The following is a 27,425-nucleotide window of genomic DNA, read 5'->3' as shown; positions in this document are numbered from 1 at the left end:
AATAGGAACGTTTGTAAGCTACTATGAACAGCATAGTGAATGCATTATTATAGCCAAGATCGACACGAATCTCACACCCACCACAGTAGTAAAAGTTTATATACCAGCTAGTTCCACAGATGAGGAGGAGCTTGAGAAAATGTTTGATGAGATAAAATAAATTATTCAGATAGTGAAGGGAGACAAAAATTTAATAGTTATGGGGGATTGGAATTCAATAGTGGGAAAAGAAAGAGAAGGAAAAGTAATAGGTGAATATGGACTGGGGGGAAGGAATGAAAAAGGAAGCTGCCTAGTAGTTTTTGCACAGAGCAGGATTTAATCATAGCTAACAGTTGATTTAAGACTCATGAAAGAAGGTTGTATACATGGAAGAGACACTGGAGGGCTTCAGATTTATTATAGAACAGTAAGACAGAGATTTCAGAACCAAGTATTAAATCGTAAGACATTTCCACTAGCTGATGTTTACTCTGACCACTGCATATTAAAACTGAAGAAAATGCAAAAAGGCAGGAATTTAAGGAGATGGGACCTGGATAAACTGAAAGAACCAGAGGTTGTAGAGAGTTTCAGAGGGAGCATTTTGGAATGACTAACAAGAACAGGGGAAGGGAATACAGTAGAAGAAGAATGGGTAGCTTTAAGAGATGAAATAGTGAAGGCAGCAGAGGGTTAAGTAGGTAAAAATATTAGGGCCAGTAGAAATCCTTGGGTAACAGAAGAGATATTGAATTTAATCTGTGAGAGGAGAAAATATAAAAATGCAATAGATGAGACAGGTGAAAGAGAATAAAAACATTTTTAAAAATGAGATCGACATGCAGTGCAAAACAGCTAAGCAGGAATGGTGAGAGTACAGGATGCAGAAGCCTACATAGTGGTAAGATGATGCATATAGGATAATTAAAGAGACCTTTGGAGAAACGAGAACCACTAACTAGTATGAATATCAAGAAATCAGATGGAAAACCAGTCCTAAGCAAATAATGGAAAGCAGAGAGATGGAGGAATTACATAGAGGGCCTGTACAAGGGAGATGTACTGCATGAAGAATTTGACAAAGAACTGAAAGACTTAAGTTGAGACAAGGTCCCAGCAGTAGACAACATTCCGTTAGTCTTGGAAGAGTGAACCATGACAGAACTCTTTCATTTGGTGAACAAGATGTAAGAGACAGACGAAATACCCTTGGACTTCAAGAAGAATATAGTACTACCAAGTCCAAAGAAATCAGGTGCTGACAGGTTTGAAAATTACTGAACTATCAGTTTAATAAGTCACGGTGGCAAAATACTAACACGAATCCTTTACAGAAGAAAGGAAAAACTGGTAGTAGCTGACCTTGGGGAAGATCAGTTTGGATTCCAGAGTAACATAGGAATACACGAGGCAATGCTCTCCCTACAACTTCTCATAGAACATAGATTAAGGAAAGACAAACCTTTGTTCATAGCATTTGTAGACTTAGATAAAGTTTTTGACAATGTGACTGGAATACTTTCTTTCAAATTGTAAATTTGGCAGGGGAAAGCACACAAAGAAAAGGCTATTTACAATTTCTACAGAAACCAGATGAGAGTTATGAGTCAAGGGGCACGAAAGGGAGGAAGTGGTTGAGAAGGGAATGAGACAGGTTTGTAGCCTATCCCAATGTTATTCAATCTATACATTGAACAAACAGTAAAGGGGAAAAAAAGAAGAATTTGGAGTAAGGATTAAAGACCAGGGAGAAGAAATAAAAACTTTGAGGTTTGCCAGTGACATTGTAATTCTGTCAGAGACAGCAAAGGACCCGGAAGAGCAGTTGAACACAATGGACAATCTTCAAAGGACGATATGAGATTAACATCAACAAAAGCAAAATGAGGATAATGGAATGTAGTAGAATTAAATCAGGCGATAAATTAAGAAATCAGACTGGTAAAGTAGTAGATGAGTTTTGCTATTTGGGAAGCATAATAACTGATGATTGTGGAAGTAGGGAGGATATAAAATATAGACTGCTAATGGCAAAAAGCGTATCTGACGAAGAGAAATTTGTTAACATTGGGTATAGATTTAAGTGACAGGAAGTCCTTCCTGAAAGTATTTTTATGGAGTGTAGCTCTGTATGAAAGTGAAACATGGACAATAAACAGTTTAGACAGGAAGAGAATAGAAGCTTCTGAAATGTGGCTATGCAGAAGAATGCTGAAGATGAGATATGTAGGTCACGGACTAGTGAGGAGGTACTGAATAGAATGGGGGAAAAGAGAAATTTGTGGTACTACTTGACTAAAAGCAGGAATTGGTTGGTAGGACTGATACTGAGGCATCAAGGGATCATCAATTTAATACTGGAGGGAAGCGTGGAGGATAAAAATCATAGAGGGAGGCCAAAAGGTGAATCCAGTTAGCAGATCAGAGGGATGTAGGTTGCAGTAGTTACTTTGAGATGCAGAGGGTAGAGTAGTATGGAGAGCTGCATCAAACGAGTCTCAGGACTGAAGACCACAACAACAATAACAACATTATTGTTGTTCAGGTAGGATACTGTTCTAAGTCATGACCTTCTCAAAAATTTTGGTGAATCATGTCAGTGGTGAAACAGGTCAGGAGTTACTGACATCTCTCATATCACCTTTCTTCTAGAGGAGCTTGACAATGTCATATTTCAGTCTCTGTGGAAAAATGCTGAGAGCTAGTGATACATTACATGTTTCAGAAAAGACAGCACTCATGAAACAGGAACAGGTTTTTAGCACTCTGTTGATGCCATCAAATGCAGATCCACTTCCATTTTTCCAAGAATATATAATTTTCTCAATTTTAGAAGAAAAGTATGAGACATCCATATGATTGATTTTTCTCTTCAACTCTTTGTCCCAATATTTACTACTGCATGTAAGAATGGATTATTAAACATATCTGCCACCTGTGAGTGGTCATTTATAGCCCTTCCATGTAATTCAATAGTGTTGTTATCTTGTTCTGTTGTCTTTTACCCTGTCTCTCATTTGCCGGTCGCGGTGGTCTCGCGGTTTTAGGCGCGCAGTCCGGAACCGTGGGACTGCTACGGTCGCAAGTTCGAATCCTGCCTCGGGCATGGATGTGTGTGATGTCCGTAGGTTAGTTAGGTTTAAGTAGTTCTAAGTTCCAGGGGACTAATGACCGCAGCAGTTGAGTCCCATAGTGCTCAGAGCCATTTGAACCATTGTCTCTCATTTCACTACAAAATTCAGTAATTTTCGGTAGTTTTTGTGATGTGCAAAACTGCTGCATGATCCATTGTTGTTCTTGTCAACAGACATATTTCTCTTCGCCTTTCACAAGATATCTTAATCCCTGTATTAATCCATGGTTTTTTACATGGCTGTTTAATGTCCTTTCTGATTGGCTCACACAGAAGCTATTTTCAGATATGACATTAATTTATCACTGAATAGATTAAATTTTATGTAAGCATTTGGTTCGTTATAAATTTCATTCCAGCTCATGTATTGTAAACTATTCTTAAAACAAATAATTATAAGTCCAGAATGGAATAACAATAATATTATGAAAAGGATAGATTTCTACTCTCTGCATAGAGAAGGCGTTGAATTGCAGACAGGTAAAAAAAAGGGGGTGGGAGGTAAACAGTCACGTTTTCTGACAAAAAAAAATCTTTCTTTGGAAGTAGGAAACTGCAGAAGTTCACACAACAGAACTCACATGCACATGCTCTGTCCCGGGCCACAATGACCAGACATTCTTTATGACCCTCTTAGGGAAAATTGGCATTACTATTCAGAGTGGCATCAGTTTTTTTGGTTTCTTATTTTGCATTTTTGTTTTTCTTGTCTTGTAAATAATTACAATATTTGCATTCAAATACGCTTTTCCAAAAGAGAATACATTGGCTTTGCAGTATTCACATTAGAATATCTTTTTGGAAGAGAAGACAATGCCTTTACTGTCTTGATATTACAATATTTTCCTTTGAACTTAAATAATGTTAGAGCGACAGGGTCAAAATATACTGGTAAATATATGTATTTTGATCTGTAGTCAGATCAAGGCATCAGAAGCTGTTCAGCAAATGGTGCTAAAAAAAATGCCAGTATTTACTAGTTGATACATGCTTCAGGTGCTCAGCTTCGCTCCAGCCCATTACACCATTTGTATACTCTCAAAAAGTAATGTTTCTTGAAAATTAAATTTCACAATATAGCGGTACCTGTTAGAAAATGAGTATTACTTAATATTTTCTGCATTGTACGAGGGTCAGTCAAAAAGTAATGCCTCCTATTTTTTTTCTACGTTTAATTGTCAGGAAATTTAAATGAAATTACATAGGTTGAAAACCACAACATTGAGGATAATTTTGTCATTTTTCAATGTAATCTCCGCCCATCTCTACAGTTTTGGTCCATCTTTGAACAAGGGCATGTATCCCAGCACGGTAAAAATCACAGCTCTGCTTCCTAAGCCATTGACGCAGGGATGTTTTGATGGCCTCCTCATCTTCAAAATGAATCCCACGATGAGCTTCTTTTAGTGGCCCGAACAGATGGAAGTCTGATGGTGCCAGGTCAGGGCTGTATGGGGGATGAGGCAAAACTCCCCATCCAATTTTGACAATCTCGTCAGAGGTGTGACGACTGGTGTGTGGTCTTGCATTGTCATGCAAAAGAAGAACATCTGCCATTGATTTTGTTGGGCGAACTCGCTAAAGACGTGCTTTAAGTTTTTTGAGGGTTGTGACGTATTGAACAGAATTTATTGTGCATCCCTGCTCCAAAAAATCAACCAGAATCACACCATTTGTATCCCAGAAAACTGTTGCCATAACTTTCCCTGCCGATCGCACAGTTTTGACGACGAACCCATCGTCTAACAGTGCTGACATCCACTGTCACAACACCATACACCTTCTTCAGTCTTTCATGAATGCGTATGGGCGTTTCACCTTCTGCATTCAAGAATTCAATCACACAACGCTGTCTCAAACGAACATCGATGTCGGACATCTTACAAACTTCTGCTGTGCTGCCACCTGTTGACACAGAAAGTTACTACTGCAGTGGATTGCAGAAGAAGGTTTGAGGAATGGCGCCAATTCAAGTTTTTCACTTAACTTAATTTTTTTAAGTAGAAAAAAAATGGGAGGCATTACTTTTTGACCGACCCTCGTATTTCTAATTAAGACATTTTTTATTCCTTTTAAGTCTCAGTTTATCATTAGGCAACTGTTCAGATTATATATTACATTAATGTACTGAGCATGACTAATATTTCGTGATGACTATAATGTGGTATTGTGTGGGATATTGCTGTTGCTTCATTCGTGGTAATCACAGCTTCAGTTCTGCCAGTACCTCATCTCCTACCTCCTAAACTTCACAGAAGCTCTTCTGTGAACCTTGCAGAACAAGCACTCCTGCAAGAAAGGATATTGTTGAGAAATGGCTTAGCCACAGCCTGGGGGATGTTTCCAGGAGATTTTCACTCTTCAGCGGAGTAGGCACTAATACGAAATTTCCTGACAGATTAAAACTGTGTGCCAGATTGATACTTGAAATTTTTTTTGCCTTTGCCTTTAGCAGGCAAGTACTCTACCAACTGAGCTACCAGCACAACTAGCAACTCATCCTCACAACTTCAATTCTGCCAGTACCTGATCTGCCACCTTCAAAAATTCACAGAATCTCTTCTGCAAATCTTGCAGAACTAGCAGTCCTGGAAGAAATGATATTGCAGAGACATGGCTTAGCCGCAATCTGGGGGATGTTTCCAGAATGAGATTTTCACTCAGCAGTAGAGTGTGCGCTGATATGAAAATTTCTGGCAGATTAAAACTGTGTGCTGGACCGAGATGCGAACTCAGGACCTTTGCCTTTCGTGGGCAAGTGCTTTACTGACTGAGTTATTCAAGCACAACTCTCTCAGTTTTAATGTGCCAGGAAGTTTTGCTATGATTTATGTTTATCCCTCTATCAGATAATGAATTATTGCACAATACGTATTTTGATGCTGTTACATTATCAGCAGCAGGTTTCTTCTCAATTTACGTAATACAAAAAATAATATTGTGTAAACAAATTAATGCAAGTGGTATAATATTCATCAGTCGCACTTTCATTTTGTACAAAACACATCTTCGCTGTACATTTGGTTGCTAGTATTGCTTTCTGCATTGTATAGTGCTGGCAGTATTTAAATACAAAGTTCTATCTGCAAATACTAATGTTTTTTTCTTAAACATACTTTCTGTGAAGCAAAAATTGGCCTCATTGTGTATTTACCAATATTTAAGCTTTTATTTGCACTATGCAGATCATGGTTATTTTATTCCTGCTTATGCTGAACTGCTGTTACAACTTTATTTACTTTCTTTGAGAAATCTGGTTTTTGGAATTGTTTTTGAAAGTATGACATTGTAAATGAAACAATGTTTCACTTTATCTGAAATTTGTAATATTTGCAAACGTAGAACAACAATTTAATTTTTTGCCTCAACTTTCATTTGTTCACATTATGGCAACTCTAAACTGTTCTGTATACAGTAATTTACTTATGACAGAAATCCCCAAACATATTTACAATTTAAGCAAACACAAGTGTAGTAGTAATATTGTCACAAGTGTTGTTAGATTTTTGAGTAGAGAAGGGGAAAAAAAGAAAGAAAACTCCTGAAGATAAATGGTAGAATTTTATTTGTTTCACTGATGGACAAACTTCCCATGTTCCAAACACCAGTTTGAATAAAAGTTAATACATGTACGTTGTAGTCTAATAGTTGGCACACAAATTTTCTGTCGATTTTGTTTTCAACCTTTAATGCCTAAGCTCCACCTGTATGGGATCCATCATAGCACTTTACATGCTCACAAAATGACTGAAATATAGATATATGCTGAGGTTCCCAGGTCAAGGCACTTTTGCATCTGTCATATAAACCTATAGATGACAGTTTTAATATTTTTTAATTTTTTTAATTGGAAGATATTATTTTGAATCATTTGAATGTGGCTTACTTTAGAGAGATCTTAAGATAAATGTTCTGTGCTATTAGAAATATGCATTTTAAATAACAGATGTGTTGTGATCTTGTGCTGTAATTGTCAAAACACAATCATTACTGTAGCTGATGTCTCATAAATATTGCACGCTTGGGAATGACAAAGGTGAGGGGGTGTTGGCTTAGCTAGTTCTCACTGATATACAAAGTGTTTTTGAAAATACTTCTACAAACTTCGGGTGCACAGTCCTACCACTAAAACAAGAAAAAGTTTAATATACACATATATCTGAAAACCCTTCATTTTTGAGTTATTAATGAAAGTTTACAATTTGGGTGATTGAAGCTCGACAACTCTTAAACTCATAACAAATGCTTTAAATAACCTCCTCTTGCTTCTAAATACATCAGCACTTGTCAAATCATGAACTGTTACAACCTTTCAAATAGTCCCTGACAGTTTGGAGTGGTTGTGCATGCTTCTGTGACACATCGGTGAAGATTTTTTCCATCTGGGTGCTCTGCTGTGTATACCAGTTGTGCAAGGTGTTCCAAGAGATGGTTGGGAGAACATGCAGGCCTTAAAACTGGTCTTGCTCTGCCTACGCATTTCTCATGGTAGTTACAGTGCATCTCGAACATTGAGATTAAATTGTGATGGAGCTCCTGTATGGATAAACCACATGTTTCTTCATATTTTCAGGGGCACATCTTCTAGTAGACGTTGGAGGGTATTCTGATTTAGAGTCCCTGTAGACAGCATCTATAAGATGGGAGAACGTATGGCCCTACCAGTCACCTACAGTTCCAACCTACATATTAATCTTAAACTGATGCTGCTGTCTAGCCTATACTACAGAATGAGGATTGCAATTGGCCCATGTGTGTTTGTTGTGGAAATTTTTTTTTCCATCTCTTCCAAACATTGCCTCATCTGTAAAGAAAACTGAAGAGACAAACAACAGATTGACAGTTTGTGCAGTCTGCCATGGGTGATTGGCACGCATAAGGCCCTGCACATGTTGAAGTTGAAATGGATACAAGACTTGCTTCTGATGTATCCTCCATGCAGAACGTGGTGATGTACCACATGCTGGGCCCACTTGTCCTGCACTGATACCTGTCTCTTCTTTGACAGCCCATAGAAGCTGCTGTTCCTAGTCAGTCGCCATAGAGGCAACATGTAATCTTCCTCAATCAATAGCCTGCGGTGCTATGGATCCTGTCTTGACAATGTAATGGAACATAGCACCAAAGGTTGCATCACCTGACTGTCTTTAGTTTGGGGATGCCATCTAATATATCCATGCAGCATTGTGTCCATTACCAGTCACGCAGCTGTACTTAAAAATTATGTACTGCCTGCATATTAAATGAATATCCTGCCATATTAGAATGGAGCACTTTTGGTTAATGCACTACCTGCATTACAAGTACACTATGGACACATTGAAGACAGATGAATGTAAATAGAGCTCTCTGGCAACGCAACACTGTCTAGGATACAATAATTCAAACGGTGCGTAGATAAGCGAAATTGTTGGGGTGTACCTAGAAAGCCATTGAACGTCAATTTGTATTAATAACTCGCAAATGGAGGATTTTCAGACATACGTTTAAATGGACTTTTTTCCTTGTTTTGGTTTAAGAAACCTGTCCACAAAGTGTTTAAAAGTATTTTTGAAACACCATGTTTAGTTTTTAGTTAGTTGTGTTAAAAAAAATGAATATTTTCCTCAATACAGTTGTTAGTTTGGAAACTACAATGGTTTATTAGACAAGTCCTATTATAGGCAGCACTCAGTTGCTCCTTCCTTCAACCTTTGCACTAAATTAACCAGCCAATTGTTGGGGGACTTCAAACTACAGAATTACATAGCATTTCTCATGTTAATAAATCATTGACAGGTGTGAAATTAGTGATAAGTGGCAGAAAAAAATCATAGGGCTGGCTGTGGATCAAAATCTGGGTTGTTGTCTGGCCTTTAACCATGCTTCCATTGAGCTAGTTTTGTGTGTTACAAATATTTGTTGCATATTTGTTACAGAACTTAGATTCTGATAGAGAATAGTCAGTCATTGTGTCTTTTATGGTAATTTTCTTATTTGGTTACTGTGTACATATGCTAATAGAATTTCAATTTTATTGCAGAGATTTGATTATGGTGTTCTAACACCATTTCTGCCACCAAAACATGAATATGTCATTTCTGTTCGTCTGTCTGAGACACAGGTAAAACTATACCGTTATTATTTGGACAACTTTAGTGCAGCAAGTGAACTAAATGAACCTACACGTGGCAAGGGTGCCAAACTCTTCGCAGATTTTCAAGCACTTCAACGAATATGGACTCATCCACGTGTAATACGTATGGATGCCGACAAAAAGGAGAAAGATGAAGAAAAGAAGGTACTGTTTTATGGGACCATTATGTTTTTATCTAATAATAACTGATTAGAATGAGTTTCTAATATAATGCTAGATTGATGATATATGCACACACAATGCTTGACAAAAAAAAAGTGAATGACACAGAGGAAGTGGGGAGGGGGGTGAGACAAAATCAGACAGGTTGAGAGGGCATGTGACGTTATTGTGGTGATTACAGTATAATGTCAGATTTGCATAGAACATGGCCCACTTATCAGTATGACCCAATGTGTGATCAGAGATAAGGGTATTGTCAGGAGTGCCCCAGGGAAGTGTGAGAGGACCTTCTTCCACCCCTCCACCTTTTCCCCTTCCATCCCTCCCTCTATATACCTAAATCACCTGATGGACAGGATGATCAGTGTTTTATGGCTGTTTGCTGTGGTGTACAAGAAGGTGTCTTCATTGAGTGATTATAGGAATGTACAAGATGATTTAGACAAAATTTCTTGTTGGTGTGATAAATGGCAGATTGCTGTAGATGTACAAACATGTAACTTAATATGGATGAGTAGGAAAAGTGGTCCTGTAACATTCAAATACAGTGTTGGTAGGGTTCAACTTGAAACAGTCACTTCGATTAATTATTTAGGCATAATGTTGCAAAGCAATATGAAAAGGAAAGGGTACATTACACTGGTAGTAAGGAAGGCATATCTACATCTACATCTACATGGATACTCCACAAATCACATTTAAGTGCCTGGCAGAGGGTTCATCGAACCACCTTCACAATTCTCTATTATTCCAATCTCGTACAGGGTGCGGGAAGAATGAAGACCTATATTTTTCTGTAAGAGCTCTGATTTCCCTTATTTTATTTTTGTGATCGTTCCTCCCTATGTAAGTCGGTGTCAACAAAATATTTTCGCATTCGGAGAACAAAGTTGGTGATTGAAATTCCGTGAGAAGATTCCGTCGCAATGAAAAACACCTTTCTTTTAACAATGTCCATCCCAAATCCTGTATCATTTCTGTGATACTCTCTCCTATATTTCGCGATAATACAAAACATGCTGCCTTTCTTTGAACTTTTTCAATGTACTCAGTCAGTCCTATCTGGTAAGAATCCCACACCACGCAACAGTATTCTAAAATAGGATGGACAAGCGTAGTGTAGGCAGTCTCCTTAGTAGGTCTGTTACATTTTCTAAGTGTCCTGCCAATGAATGCAGTCTTTGGTTAGCTTTCCCCAGCCCAACTTCAGATCGAAAATGCAGGAGCGTGTGAAACCACACCGCATAGTCACATGGGCTGAGTGCAGGGGATGTTCCTGCACAACATGTGGCTGAGCAGAACCCTATAAGCAACAGTTATGTGCATTCACAGTAGTGTGCAGAGTAATATGTGCCTCATGCGCCCAAAGAATATTCCACAGTCACTAGCCATCCATTTCCATGCGTGCCAAAAAACAAAGGGCGAAGTCATGGCATTGTAGCCTATCTTGGGACATCATTTGGTGCATGTTCTGAATCTTGTAGGTATACCACTGTGAAACTCATTGCAAAATCATTTTAACTGTTGACCAGAGGAGAGACAGTTCCCATGACACAGAATGAGCAGTGACTGCAGAATTTGAGGCATGTGCTGGATGGTCAGCTATAGCAACAGCCCTGTGAAGGGGTTGCCTACCTCTTCCTGCTGCACCACATAATTTACCTGTTTCTTCAAATTTCTTTATTATATTTATTAGCCCATTTACTGGCATGGGACCTCTTCACAGCTGTTACTGTCAGTGATATTCCTGAATTGCTGCCGTTCTGATAAAACAACTTTAGCAGAAGTGCATGATCTTTCCTCTTGATAACCATTGTGTTTCAAAAAAACTTCAACCATTTTAACCTTTCAGACCAACAATCACTTCATGAAAGAAATCAACATGTGTCACCAAACAACAAACAGTGTACTGACATCAAAGCAGGAAACATTTCAAATTCTGACTGCTTACAGTGCCATATTTTCACCTGGTGGCAGAAAGAGGAACCATTATTATTTTCAGCATACTCCTTGAGCACACTGATTAATGAACATACTTATGATGGTTCAGCATACTGCAACATGTACAGCCTGCTATGCAGCACTTAGAACACTATCAGTTTAATTATAATTACCCGGTATATGTGTTCTTACATCAATTAGAATAACGCTTATAAATAATAAATATCTTGGTTTCTACAATCACCATATAGCAGAGATGCTGAGCCGCGATAGGCACAATAAAAAGATTTACACAAACATAACTTTTGGCCATTAAGGCCTTTGTCAGCGCGCGCGCGAGCGCGCGCGCGCACACACACACACACACACACACACACACACACACACACACACACACACACACACACACACACACAAGCGCAACTAGCACACACATCTGCAGTCTCCTTCTTTTGTATTGTTACATTCTGTCCTGGATTTTCCATTGTTTGATTAGTGTCTACACTAGTAGTCAGACTTTCCTGACGCACACAGGAATCGATTTCGTCTCTGCATATTGATTATCATTTATGTATTTTTCGTAGTCAGGCTTACGATCATCATATATTTGAATACTCTTGCTAGCAAGTATAAATTCTTTTTTTAAATGCTACTTCAAATTGACTAAGTGTCTTAAACTTTGTTTTGCATTTGGAACTCTAATCTACTGTTTGCTGATGTAAATGTTTAAGAGTAAAATTAATTGCCATGGTGTCTGCCCAACCCATAGGTAACTTTTCTTTATGTTGCTTGAACAAAATGCCATGGGTGTACAGAACCCTCTGGTTTGAACTTCAGAACTTCGTTCTGATGTACTACAATATCATCCAAAGTACTGGTGATAGTGCCAATATGCTGAACATTCTGTTGTACTTTTAGTTCCACAAATTACTGTAGTCAGTCGTCCAAGGAGTAAAAGCATTTGTGTCCCTTCTGACATTAATCAATTATGTACCATGTTCTAACTCATCTACTCAATTTCATGTGTCTATGATTTGATTGTTTATGCTTTCAAACTCACGAGTCAATAGTTCATCTGTATGTTTTACTTTACTGTCTACGCCACTGAACAATTTGTGGACCTCCAAACTAAATTCTGTCTTTTTCCATTTCAAGCTGTAAATCCTTCAGTAATTTTACTAAAGTCTTTGCTTGTGTGTTTAAATTTCTAATACTATTTGACAACTCTTGTTTATTACGAAATTACACACACACACACACACACACACACACACACATGTCCACACACTACATTCGTAGTGTCCCACCCCAACACACACATTACTAGAACTGCCAATTAGCAAATGTGCATGCAAACACACACATGCTTTAGCTCAAGAAAGGAATAGTCCAAATGCTAATCCAGGTATTATTCTTCTGTATGTGCCTTTTGACAACTCAGCCCCTCTATTAATTGATCAGTTTTTTCTTTACTGCTTAAATTGTGTAAACTTTTATAGACGCAATTTCAGAAGTGGGTAAACACATTTCTAACATTTTACATTATATTGAAATGGCTGTTTAGAAAAGTGTCATTAAAAAATAGCACATGACATGGTCTCTTGGGCCTACAAAAATATGTGCAACTATTAGTCCAGGTTACCTAAGACTAATTGCTGAAATAAATGAACTGACAAGGGAAGTACTCATCCAGTGAACTACCAGTTTTACTCATCTTTTGTGTGGTTGCAGTATATATTTAAATGCAAAAAATGCCCTCCAGTACAATTTTCTTCTCAATTGTTTTTGAAAAATCAAGGTTCAAGATTGTATGAGCCTGTTTGAATACCTTGGGAAAGTGCCAGTCTCCCAGCAACAACTTTATTGTAAGTATCAGCAGGCTAGAAATCCGCCCGTACTCTGTCGGAGTCCCCATCCCCCTCTTTTAATCTTATGAAATATTTCTGCCACTCCACTTCTTCAGAAATAAACTATAATAATAATAATAATAATGAGAATAATATTAGTATATTCATAATAGAGTATAATCAAGGTATAACAAGGAATCTTCATGAAATTGAGCCATGTGCGGCTCGCGTTGATGCCGCTCACAGCTTGGCATCTTGTAATGTCAGTAGGGGCGTCTCATTTTCTTAGTGTGTTTACTGGCGCCACTACGCTTGCTCGCCTTTTCTGTCCGTGAGTGACCGCAACAGATCTTATCGATAGTACATAATGTGGTACCACCTTGGAGCAGCCTGTAGTATTTCTGGGTTGTTGTGTGTCCACGGAGTTGAATTGGGATGGAGCAGCAGTGAGATCCGGACAGCCAGTACTCACCAGACCACTGGTGACACTCGTGCGCTGTCCGACGGAAGCACGTAGTCATGAAAGTGCACGACCACATCAAGGACCGGATTCAGCGAGTTTTAGTTGAATGGACCATGGTATTTGTGTAGTGCAATTTTCACCTGTGTGTGTGTGTGTGTGTGTGTGTGTGTGTGTGTGTGTGTGTGTGTGTCTGCCTGTTGGGAAATGCCCTTATGGCAATAAGTTGTCAGTCGACGATTTATACTGGGATCTTTCTCGTGCCTGACTTGAGTGGGGACGACCGTTGGTTGGTCGTTCAGTTGGTCATCGCAGCAGACAATGTCCATTTGGTCTTCCGACCGCTTCTGGCTTCTCTGTGTTTGTGTCGACTTGTAATTCATCCGTGTTGTTTCACAGTGACTGGTTTTAGTATTGGGAGTTGCTAGTGGAATTGTTTTACCAGATCCGTGTGTATCTTGTGGTTTTGAATGAGCCGTTATTTTAATGCTGTGTGCGTACTGTATTTGGAGAGAGTTGCAAACGGACATCAGTTTGGCTTCAGACGGAGCAGTGAGGAGGTCCGAAGCGCGAGGGCAGGCCAGGACCGCTGGCGGCATGCAGGCACTGTCGGATCGAGGGGCTGTAGCCATCAACCGAACCCAGGGCGTTTCAAGTTGAGTGTACCTTGTCCAGTAGTAAAACCTCCACTGTTTGAGATCTTGCTGCTGTTTGTGGGTTGCTGCTCCCAGGGTTGGTGAGACTAACCACAACAAGTGGAGTCTTTTAGGTTGGCGGAAGCTATTAGCCGCCTTCTACTGTTTGATGTTAGTTTGCATTTAGTGTTGTTATTGCTGAAGTACACCCAGTGGTATCTTACTGCCTAGTAGCCGCTAACACCCCAGTTACCTGCTCTGGAGGTTAGCGTATATTGTGACAGCGTACTTTCCTCGTCTTGTCAATGCCGTCCGGCATGGGTTTAATTTGTCAGCTTCCTTGATTGGGTTATGGATAATTCTTTTCCTTGGGTTATAGTGGTTCCTTCTGCCTTTGGGTGTCTTAAACACCGGATTCTGGAGATGCAGTGCTGTCTGTCATTCCGCTCTTGCCTGAATTATTTCATCATTGTACTTGTTATCTGAGGTTAGGTGGTTTTGATAAAAAGGTCGATCACCGTTTAAACCGTCTCTAGTTTGAGTTGCCCTCCTTAGGTGAACATTACTCTTGGCTGGCTGTCTCACCGCTTACACAGCTGTAGTCACCTTCCTCAAGTTGATCGAGGGAGCACGGCCTGTGAAACACTCTGTCTTACTTGGTCAAGTTGTCATGATTGTTTAAAATGTACCATAATGTTTTAACGTGTAACTGCATTCCTCACTTGTAATTCAGGCCTTCAGCTGTTGTGTATTCTAACATTGTTTATGGTTTTCAGCCGACAAATAGTTTTCAGTTCTGTCTTGATAAAGCCTTCAGGCGTCACTATAACTTATTACAGTTTATTAAGATTGCTTAAAAAGGGTTTAATATTTTTAAAATGTAATTGTCCACTTTATTGGTAATTCAGGCTTCCAGCCGTTGTGTATTCTGAAATTGCTTGTGACCTTCAGCCAACAAATAATTTTTACTTTCCTTAATCAGGCCTTCAGCTGTTGATTGTGTGTAACATTGCTTGTGGCCTTCAGCCGACAAATAATTTGCATTCCTTCTTAATAAGGCCTTCAGCTGTTATTATTACAGTTTCTTGATTGTTTAAGAAGAAAATATCTTAGTATTTGTTAATGTGTAACTGCCTTCCTCACTTGTGATTCAGGCCTTCAGCTGTTGAGTATTCTGAAGTTGCGTGTGGCCACCAGCCGACAAAAATTTGAAGTTCCTTCTTAGTAAGGCCTTCAGCTGTCAGTGTAGTAATTTTTTTAAAAAAATCATTTTCCAGTGTTTTTTTTTTATATATATATATATATAAAGTGGTATGTGTTTTCTGTGTAACCAACGGTAACTGATTAGGCCCCGTCCACACCTTTCCCTGCTTTCCCTAAGTCCCACATCTCAGAAATGATTGTTAATTTATTGCTACATTCCAGGCAACATCACAAATGATGATGGTGTTTCTGTTTCTTCTCCTAGGACTGTAATTCCTGTTCCAAATGTTTCTTTGGTTTCCTTTTCTGCTTGCTTAATGTACAGATTGAATAACATCAGGAATATGCTACAACCCTACCTCACTCCCTTCTCAGCCACTGCTACTATTTCATGCCCCTTGACTCCTGTCTGTAACTGCTGTCTGATTTTAGTACAATAGCCTTTTTGTCAAAAGCATTTCTCTAAATCTACAAATGCTATACGCGTAGGTTTGCCTTTCCTGAACGTACCTTGTAAGATTAGTCATAGGATCATATTGCTAAGATATTGCCTCACATGTTCCTACATTTCTCCAGAACAATGTTTTCCATTCTTCTGTAAACAATCTGTATTAATATTTTGCAACCATGGCTTATAAAACTGGTAGTTGAGGGTATTTTATCTCTCTCGTACATCTTGCAGGCAAATGAAAGAGTTTTGTTATGGTTGGCTCTTCCCAGGCTGCCAGTTGTTCTGACGGAATGTTGACCCCCCCTCTCCTCCCGGGGACTTGTTTTGAGTTTTAGGCCTTTAAGTGCTTTGTCAAATTCTTCTCGCAGCATCATATCTCCTATATCATCTTCATCTATGTTTTCTTCCATTTCTATAATACTGCATTCTAGTCCATACCCTTGTATAGATTCTCTACATACTCCTTCCATCTTTCATCTTCCCCTTCTATGCCTGAACTCTTGATAGTTCTATAGCCGCTTCTCTTTTCTCCAAAGGCCTCTTCAGTTTTCCTATAGGCAATACCTATCTTTCCCCTAATGAAATTCTATCTTTCCCCTAATGAAATTTGTTTCTAAATTCTTACATTTGTCCTCTAGATATTCCTACTGAGTCATTTTGCCCTTCCTGTGAGCCTTTTTTTTTTTTTTTTTTTTTTTTTTTTTTTTTTTTTTTTTTTTTTTTTTTTGACATTTGTATTCTCTTCTGCGTGCTTCATTTGCTATATGTTTATATTTTTTTCTTTCATCAGTTAAATTTAGTATCTCATGTGTTACGCAAGGATTTCTACTAGGTGTTGTCTTTTTACCTATTTGATCCTCTGCTGTCTTCAACATTTCATCTCACAGAAATACCCATTTGCTGTCTACTGTTTTCCTTTCCCCTGTTTTAGTCAATTGTTGCCCAATGCTCCTTCTGCAACTCTCAAGAACCTCGGAAAATATACTGTAATTGAACAGATAAAGAAGTCTACTCATAAAGCAGCAGCAGGGGTACACGCATATAAAGGTATTTAAGTTTGCAAGCTTTTAGAGCCAGTTGCTCTTTCTTCTCGCTTGAAAGAGAGGTGAAGGAAAAGGATTGGTGAGGTAAAGGAAGAGGGATAACGTTTGCAATAGTCACCCAGAACTGTGGATCAGGGGACATTTAATGGGCAGGATGAGAAGAAAAGACTGATTGTTGGGGACTACATCTGAATAACCTCTTGATTCTTTCAGCTTATCCATGATTTTTAGGGACTACATCTGAATAACCTCTTGATTCTTTCAGCTTATCCAGGTCTCATCACCTGAATTTCCTACTTTTCTGCAATTTCTTTAGTTTTAATTTACAGTTCATAGCCGACAAATTGGGGTCGGAGTCCACACTGGCCTATGGAAACGTCTTACAATTTAATATCTGGTTCCTAAATCTCTGTCTTACCATTGCATAATCTATCTGAAACCTTCCAGTGTCTCCAGGTCCCTTTCACATACACAACCTTCTTTTATGATTCTTAAACCATGTGTTACCGTAATATGATTAACTTATGTTATGCGCAAAATTCTACCATGCAGCCCCCCCCCCCCCCCTATCTGGATAATTTCTTTCATCATACATTTCTTCAATCTCTTTCTCATCTGTGGAGCTAATTGATACATAAACTTGTACTGATGTGATGGGTGTTGGTTTTTGTGTCTATCTTGGCTATGGTAATACATTCACTATGCTGTTCTCAGTATCTTAGCTGCATTTCTATTTTCTTATTCATTATTAAACCTATTCCTGCATTACCCCGATTAATTTTGTGTATATAACCCCCTATTCACCTACCAGAAGTCGTGTTCCTACCGCCACTGAACCTCACTAATTCCTGCTGTATCTAACTTAAACTTAACCATTCCACTTTTTAAATTTTCTAACCTACCTTCATGATTAAGGGGTGTAACATCCCATGTTCCTGTTCTTTGAAGACCAGTTTTTCTACTGGTGACATCACCACCTGAGTAGTCCCCTCCCGGAGATCTGATTGGGGGACTATTTTAGGTTTGGAATATTTTACCCAAGAGGATGTCATCGTCATTTAACCATACAATAGAGCTGCTTGCCCCCAGGAAGGATTATGGCTGTAGTTTCCCCTTGCTTTCAGCCCTTCGCAGTACCAGCAGAGCAAGGCTGTTTTGGTTGATGTTACAAGTCCAGAGTAAAGATTGGTCAATCATCCAGACCCCCCCCCCCCCCCCCCATGGAATGGGTATCTGTGTCACTGAGGCACGCAAGCCACTCCACCAGTGACAGGGTCAATGGTTCATGGGGTAAGGGTATGGCACCTGTATTTACCCGTTTACAAAATGAGGTCCCCCCCCCCCCCCCCCCAAATTCACGCATTTGGTGGGGGGGGGGGGTGTTCAATCCTGCGTCTGGCCATCCTGATTGAGGTTTTCTGTGCTTTCCCTAAATCACTCCAGGCAAATGTCGGGATGTTTCCTTTTAAAGGGCACTGCCGACTTCCTTCCCTGTCCTTCCCAAATCCAATGAGCCCGATGACCTCGCTGTCTGGTCTCCTACAACAAAACATCCCAACCCAAATTCACCATTCAAAAAATTTTGGGTCATCGTTCATTGGCAGATTAAACTATTGCTACTGAGGTCGACATTTTTATGTTGTTTAGTAGACTATGTAGAAATTGTCTTACGTTTATAGGAGTCACTGTACGAAGCTTTGGCTATTGAGATCATGTGCATCTTTATTTTAAGAATATGGAAGGGCAGAGCGTGGCAAACGATAATCACCAACAGGATCAAGAATTCTCAATAGGCTTATGAAATGCAGGAAGAAATAGCATTTAATTCTATCATCTTACAAACTTTTGTTGTATTTGAACAGGTTTGGACTAAACAATCTCTTAACATGTATGGATACCATATCCAAACTTAAATGCTGCTTTTTAAGTAAAGGTAACATTCAAAATCAGAAATGTTGACTTCAGTAAGCATTAGATGATTCAGAACCCATTTTATTTAGTTATGAGAGACTGCGATTATTTACTAAGTGGATTGAAAATAAGAAATTCAGTATTTGTTCACATATTAGAATACCAGGTAAAAACATTATCAGCCTTCAATCAGATCTAGAACATGGTGATTGCATACAGTATAAATAAAAACGAAAATTCATCCAGAATGAAATGTCCGAAGAAGGAAATAAATCACAGTACATTGACAGTAATTTTTATTGCGAGAATAAAGTACAGCGGCAAGATCTGTCATGGAGATAGTATCAACAGATATCAGTAGACCGTGGGATAAGTGAAAGCTCAGAAATGGGACTAAATTATGATCGCAATCTTTTGTTTATGAATTAATAGGTGTTGTTACTTGTGACCTGCATACTAGAAGATACTGCAGTGTGTTTTTCCCAATTGCTCAAGCTCAGCGCAACTTAAGGATTGGAAAGAGAACAGTGACACCAGCTTAGCTGGGGTGATTGTTGAGAGGGGAATGGTGAGCGAGCAGCAAATTTTATAGTGTTGCCAACCATGGGAATCCATACTGTTTACATGGACATTTTAGGAATATTTACTGTGCTTAAGCTGCATTTTGATTGACCCCATTTGCATTTGGAATCGAAATGCACAAACACACAGCAACAGTATTAATTTCCACACGAGACAGTAAAACTCTAGATAGGGCCCAACGGTATGCTTATTTGTTTCTTGCTGCCGTGTTGTTGATGCTCCCTATGATGTGATGGGAAGGAAAGGGGTTGTGTCAGTTGGTTCTACACTGTCAGTTAGAGAGCGGCAGGCAGGTGATATGTTTGGAAGCAAAGACATCGTAATATTCTCATGTCAGTATAGAAGTGAAATCCGATATGTACTCGGGGCGTTGGGCGGTGGGAGGACACTGCTGTTTTCTCAGGTCCCACCGTAATGAGAGCCCCAGACAACCACAGTTGGAAGAAACAGCCAAATATTTGTTATAATGAAGGTACAGATTTCACAGATGTGCTAATACAACAACGGTGATTGGTACAACAGACTATAGGATTACTAAGAAAAAAAAGATAGAAAAGAAAATGGTCCAAAAATTAATGTACACCATTCCTTTTTGTTTATTTTATTATTTGTAGTACTATCAAAAGTGTGGACAATCAATAACTGGCATAAGTATGGAATAGTATAATATTAACTTTTTGGCAGATACGTTATCAGTAAAACTGTTTGTTTTTAACATACTCTGACTGATCAAAATTAAACATTTCTCTCAAGAAGCCTCTAAAAAATGTATTTGTCATCTTATATCTAGGATCATCTTATACTTGAATAAATATGGTATATGTTGATTGTATCTCACTGTTAACTTACCACAGTGGTTATTGTTGCTTTTATTATTATTATTGTTATTAGTATTATTATTTGTTTGTTTGTTTCTGAAGAAACATGATCTGTTGTGGCAGAAGAAGTGTTTTGGAGAAGATTAGAAAAATAAGAAAGAAAATGACAAGGTTCGAAGACACTATAAACAGACTTCTAGCCTACCGTTGTGGCTGGTCGTGCTATCACCACTCGTATGGCATTCAGTATACTAGTAGAACTTCGAGCCTCAGTTTCTCAGGTTAGCACACTGAACTCGCATTCGGGAGGATGATGGTTCAATCCCGCGTCCGGTCATCCTGATTTAGGTTTTCCGCGATTTCCCTAAATCGCTCCAGGCAAATTCCGGGATAGTCGCTCTGAAAGGGCACGGCCGACTTCCTTTCCCGTTCTTCCGTAATCCGATGAGACTGATGACCTCGCTGTTTAGTCTGTTCCCCCAAACAACCCAACCCATCAGTTTCTCAAAAAAAAGCTTGAGAAGGGCATCATACTAGAGTAGCATTTGTTACATTCAAGTATGTACCCTAGTCATGCTAAAGGAGAGCAAAATTGGTGATTCGTTGTATGTAAGCATAATACAGGATACGAGGTAATGTGTAATATGTCTAAAATGTCTGCTACAGGTAGCGACCGTGAAAATGTATAGCCATTGTATGTCAATACAGCATTTTTACTGTTAGTAAAAGGGATCCAATAACATGTATGATGAAAAAAACTGGGAATGTGGAATGAAGAACAGGGAATAAATTTGTCTTTTACATGTCACATACTGGTGTTGCTATGGAGAAAGAAGTATTGGATGAAATTCTTATGGAATTGCATTTTCATAATTATAAACGGTGCATAGAATGAAATTGCATCGCATTTATCTTTGTAGTGATAAGAGTTTCGGGATTTTTATTGAAATACTCATACAATTATTATTTTACATTTTAATTTGTCTGTGTAATTTAGTGACAAAATTTTTTGAAATGGGAAACTAAAAATATATCAACACACTATTCCATTTTCTTATTTATTTATGCTGATTTGCTAAATTGTGCCTCTGACAAAAGTTAGTAGGTTGTTGTCAGTCATTGATCAGCTACCTGGAGTATTTTAATGAAAGTGAAACTGAACACTGCCCTCCATAGTTATGCCCAAGTAGTCTCAATCTGACACTGATAAGTGGGTCAATCAGAAAGAAATGCATCCTATTTTTTTCTCCTTAAATAAAGTTTGTTTGAAAAATTTGAATTTGGCACTATTCTGCAAAATCTTCTCCTATCTACTGCAGTCGCTTGCACAATAGCTGACATTGATGTTCATATTAAACAGCATACTGTGATAAATTTTCTTTAATGCATAAGGTGAAGTGCCCATGTAAATTTGTGAAAGATTGAAAAATGTGTGCAGTGATGCAACAGTGGATATCAGCATTGTTAGATGATGGGTTTGTTGCTGTTACAAAACTGAAGGGCAAACACCGTTGGCTGACAAAATGCAGAGCGGCAGGATAGTGACTGCAGTGACTCCTCCCAACGTTCACCACATGACATCATTCATGGCGACCACAGAGTTGCTGCAGATGATTTGTATTGTATTATCTCCCTTGGTAAAGGCAGTGTGATTGTGATTATTCAACAACTGGGGTACTATAAGATTTGTGGAACTTGGGTACCAAGAATGTTAACTGACCAAAATAAACAGACAAGAAAAACAATTGCCTCACAACTCTTGCAGAGCTTTGTTTTGGAGGGAGAGGAGTTTCTGGAAAAAATTATGGGTAGAGATGAAAGACAGGTTCATTTTTTTTGGAGCCAGAATCGAAGAAGCAGTCAGTGGAATGGCATCACAGAAAATCTGTTATGAAGAAAAAGCTCAAACCTGTGTGGAGTGTATGGTTACAGTATTTTGGAATCCAGAGGGTGGTGTGTCAGAACCCTCAAACAGCTTAAGGCATGGCACGTCTTCCCTGAGTTTGCCCAAAAAATCCATGGCGAACGCTTTTCTTTTGCGTGACTATGCAAGACCACACACCAGTCATCGCCCTACTGAAGAGATTGTCAAAATTGATGGGAAAGTCTTGCCTCATCCCCTGGCACCATCAGACTTCCATCTGTTTGGGGTGCTAAAAACAGCTCACCAAGGGATTCGCATTGAAGATGAGGAGGCCGTGAAAATGTCAGTGCATAAATGGCTTTGGAAGCAGACTTGTGCATGTTACCACACTGGAATACATGCCCTTGTTTAAAGCATGATCAAAAGGCTGAAAATGGATGGAGATTATACTGAAAAGTAATAAATTAATCATCAATGTTGCGGTTTTCAACCTGTGTACAAGGGTGATTTGATAAGTCTGGAGAAAAAGGTAAGGAAAAAACTGTGCAGAGAATTATTAGACAGTATGCTGCTTGATATTTTATTTTTGTATTTCAGCTTTTTTTGACTTCATTTCCTTTATCGACACATCTGCAAAGAAATGCATTTATTTATATTTTACATTATATATATAGTTTATAAAGTCTTTTACATTGGGTGTTGTACTCACATTCTGACTTTGATATGTGAAGTTTGAGTAAACTATTGCTGCTGTGCGTAGTTGTTGGATGTAATATTTTTTCAGTAACATTTGAAAGTAATTCGATGCTTTGATGTTGCACATATAATATGCTTTCTAATTATTTTGACAGTCATTGAAATTCAAGTTAGACAGCTAGTTGCTCACACAAATATATTTATGTTGTTGCAGGTCATGTGTTTGTAGAACTGTTATTGATGTGTTTGTAATCTCTTTTATTTTAGTTACCTGTTACCCTTATATATATTTTCAATGATTTTGTTAAAAACTTTATTTTCGTATGTGATAGGGATACTGGTATGTTAAATCTAAATCCCATGCCCCCAATTAAATTCACAGTGTTAGAAAGGGTGTGAAAGAAGAAAAAGATGTATGAAAAGATAAGCCCCAATCTGTACCTCCATAAATGTACTGATGAAGGAAATAAAGCTGAAATAAGCTTATGTACAAAAATAAAATATCAAGCAGCATACTGTCTACAATTCTGTGTTGTAGTGTGACATAAAATATACAGCAGGTTCCTTAATAAAGGAACTTCTAGCAAGAAATATTTTTTGTTTCATAAACAACCCACCTTAGTTCGCAACACGGTCTACATTGAGGGATATACACCGAGTCCATTGATGCTCCAGCGTTTTCTTCCCATCGGCAACATAGGTTCTGTCAGACTCCGCAAAATACTCATTGACTGCAATTATCACCTCCTCATTTGATGAAAATTTCTTTCCAGAAAGCAAAAGTTTCAAGTTAGGGAACAGGAAGAAGTCAGTTGGGACTAAGTCTGGTGAATACCGTATTTACTTGAATCTAAGCTGCACTTTTAATCCCAGTTTTTGTAATCCAAAAATCCGCCTGTGGCTAAGAATCGAGTGCAAAGTAAGCGAAGTTGTGAAAAATGTTGGGAGGTGCCACCAAAACTAACTTCTGCCATCAAACATATGTAGTGTTACACAGGCATGCTTTGCAGGCACAAAGATAAATACTGGTGCCAAAACCTCTGCATCAGTAAATAAATTACAAGAAAAGGTAGAAGAATGTAAACATTATGCCATGTTTTCTGTCGTGTTTGTTATATCTCATTTAAATCCTGTCTGCCTAATAAACTACGAAACTAGAGTGAGACAACAGCAAACGCGGAAGAAACATGTTTATATTCGTATTATTCTTATGCTGACTAGTGATACAGCCAGAAATGAAGCACGGCAACTGACTAGATTATTAAATCTAAGATGATACTAATTCCTGTGAAGAATGTAATGTAATAAAGAGGCATCTGCAAAGATTTTCAAACAGAGAAAATTTTTTGCTAAACTCTCATTCAGAACATCTTCTATCATATGCAGTCTATTATTTAGTTCTTCTTGATCATTATCAAAGAAAGCAGCAGTGTAAGTAACAACAAATAATAGTCTGTTGCCATTGTTTCGTTTATGAAAGAATAGCACGCGCAAAAGCAAGCCATGCCGCGAGTGGCGGCAGGTCGTAAAACACTCATTATCAGAAAGTGACAAACAATGCACGACACAGTACAATAATGCATTTTCAGCTTAGAGTGATGTAAACACTTATAACAAAGAGAACGACACTTATCACATCAAAGCAAAATAAGCATTCGGTTCAAACCAGACGAAGCACGTGAAAAAGGAAGGGTACCCGTACAAATATGGACGGAGCACCTGAAACGTAGCAATGGCTACTTGGTAAACCTCAACTGTTAAGCTTACGACTCTAACCAAACTACTGTAGCTGTATCTTCATCCATTCAACCTGAATTGTGTCTCATGTTGCAATGGACCAACTTTGTTTCAATTTGGAGGTGCAGTCTTAAACTTTTCTCTCCCCTTGAATTTCGAGTCTCAAATTTCAGGTGCCACTTAGATTAGGGAAAAAATTTTTTCCTTGATTTTGAGTCTCATTTTTCAAGTGTGTCTTAGATTCGAGTAAATATGGTAGAGTGGGCGAAGAACCAATTCAAATCCCAGTTCATGCACCTTTGCCATTGTTATAGCCAATGTGTGGAATGGTGGATTATCCTGATGGAAAAGCACTTTTTGTATGTCAACATTGGTCCTTTCTTTTTTTCAGTCAACTCAAGTTTCAAAAAATCCAGCAACAAAAAGTAATGAAGGACAAAAAGTACTAGGGTTCAGTTGCAGGCCTGTCTTTTCCCAAATAATCTATGGCTATTATTCCATGGAAATTCTAAAAAACATTGGCCATCACTTTACGATTTGCCAAAGTGGCCTTTGTCTTCTTTGTTGCACTTTCACCAGCCTTTGTCCATTGTTTTGACTACTGTTTTGACTCTGTAGTAGGGGTGCCTTATCTGGCTGGGAGGTGGGACCTCCTCGGGACTCTAAGGTGTAGAAATGAAGAAAAAATTTATTTAATTTAATTGCTTTTTATGTAGAACACAATTACCTGAACCTTGTGGCAAAAAAATAAGTGGTACACCATATTTTTGGAAGATTTCACTTGTTTCAGAAAGTCTTTTCTCCCATTTATGTATTAATATAACTCCATGCAAATAATTTTGTAGTTAAACAACTGGGCCAGCAGTGAAAATACTCTTTCCACAGTTGTGTTGTGTCCAAGAATAGAAAACAAATACTTGTGTCATTTTAGCAGTTGGCATTTGCGTTCAGGATTTTCAGTTTCCTTAAGAAAGTAAATTGACTTTTCTTCCATTCTTCTGAGTCACACTTAGTTTCTAAAAAGCTCCTCAGAAATGTATATTACTGAAAACAATTGTCCCTTAAAATATTCACACCTTCTGTAGTCAGGTATGTAATAGTGTTTTCAATCACCACCAAATCTGGAGTTTCAGGTAGCATAATCCAATCAAATACTTGATATTTATTAAAAGAAATAGCCCTTTTCTATAAGGAATCAAATGCTTTGCTATGGCATAGAAAGCCATTCTTTCTCCCTCAAGTTTCGAAATCAGATTAATTACTTCTTACTTAGGGCTCTCAATTTTAAATTTGTTAAAATTCATCCTGACTTGCATGCCAGTAAAATTGAGTCTTCCTTTCATTCAGACATCTTTGAGTGCCACTTAATGTATTTTGTTTTGATTATTGAGACTTACTCTTCTTCACACATTTTATATCTTTTTTCAAGCGGAGCAAAATTTGATGGCGTAGCATGAAGTAAATTTCATTGATCATACTACTGAAAACAATCTGAAATTATTTTAGGTGGCCTGTTATTTTAGGTGGTCTGTCTTCGGCATAAAAATTTGTTTTAATGGAATCCAAAGCTTAAAAATTCAGTCAGCTGCAGGCATAACAACAGTCATCTTGTTTTTTAGTGAGATAGAAGAGTATGATGATATAGTATTGTGGAGAATATGGACAGGACATCCAATTCCTTTTACATTTTTTCCTAGTTCTTCTTTAGTTTGGTGTAACACATTCCGCCGGTCACATTGACGGAGCCCTCTGATGCTGGTATTGGTACTGTCTCCACAAAAAGCAGTTACTTTAAAACAACTGAAAACTCCATTAGATAAATTATCTAAACAAAACTTTGCAATTGTCTCCGTTGTTTTGTTATTCAGCAAATCAAATTTCAACAGCGTCTGTTGGATTCCATTGTTTCAGTAAAGTATTTAACAACTAAAAGAAACACATTTTCAGCCTTGTGGTTCAATGAGTTGGTGCCTATGCCATAAAATGAAACTTTTTGCAATTGTTTTATGCATTCAGAAATGGAGTGTGGTGCACGAATATTGTTAACAATCGCTGTACCTTTAGTGCTGGCTGTATATTGCCTTTGTGGCGACTTTGGAGTTAGAATACATTGTGGCATTTAGTTTTACGGTGCTTTCAACAGAATTGAAGGATCAATGATGCTTTAGGACAATATAAGCTGCTGTTAGTTCTGTGGCAACAACAAGCAGTTTTTCCTGGGTATCTCTGTTAATTACGAATGTAGAAATTGGTTTTGATGTCAATGCTACCTCATATCTGTTTGTATGATTCTTTATAGAAATGTGATGCCTCACATCTGCTTTACTTACATGAGTTACTGAGATGAAATAGCTACAAATCTCGTACATGCTTCATGTGCCGCTAACAGATTGTGTTACTTTGATACTTGAGCCAAGTTCATAACAGTATTTTGCAAAATCAGGACAAATTTGGGTCTTGTCGGGATATGGGGACCAGAAGGTCGGTAACATTGACAATCCTGATATATTGGTATGGATGGCAACCCTACTCCATTGTATAAGGATGGATCCAAGTTTCTTCAAGTCACAAATTGGCACACACAGTCTTGCAGATTGTGATTAAACATAGCCAAACATTGAGTTGAAATGCTGTACCAGAAGTGCTTTTGGTTGACCATGAGCAATTGCAGCACCCACTTTCCACACAGCTTTTTCATGCACACTTTTCCATCCAGGATATGCATTTGCTTAGTTGAGATGCCTGCAGTCTCAGCCAACTCACTAATTTTTATTTGGCGGTCTTGCATTACATGTCACGGATTTTGTCAATGGTTTTCTTTGTG

General features: G+C 38.3%; 1 protein-coding gene across 2 annotated transcripts in view; it reads left to right on the top strand.

Moving 5' to 3' along the window:
- LOC126354093 (transcriptional regulator ATRX-like) overlaps window positions 1–27,425 on the top strand; it is a 479,559-nt gene that overhangs the window by 333,749 nt on the left and 118,385 nt on the right. For both annotated transcript variants that reach the window (XM_050003480.1, XM_050003481.1), the window contains one exon: window positions 9,138–9,395. In XM_050003480.1, the coding sequence (XP_049859437.1) occupies window positions 9,138–9,395 (258 nt within the window). The remainder of the gene's footprint in view (window positions 1–9,137; window positions 9,396–27,425) is intronic.

Source organism: Schistocerca gregaria, chromosome 3, assembly GCF_023897955.1.
Source record: "Schistocerca gregaria isolate iqSchGreg1 chromosome 3, iqSchGreg1.2, whole genome shotgun sequence".
Taxonomy (NCBI): Eukaryota; Metazoa; Arthropoda; class Insecta; order Orthoptera; family Acrididae; genus Schistocerca; species Schistocerca gregaria.
The sequence above is the reverse complement of the archived record's forward strand: the minus strand, read 5'-3'. Positions and strand labels throughout refer to the sequence as shown.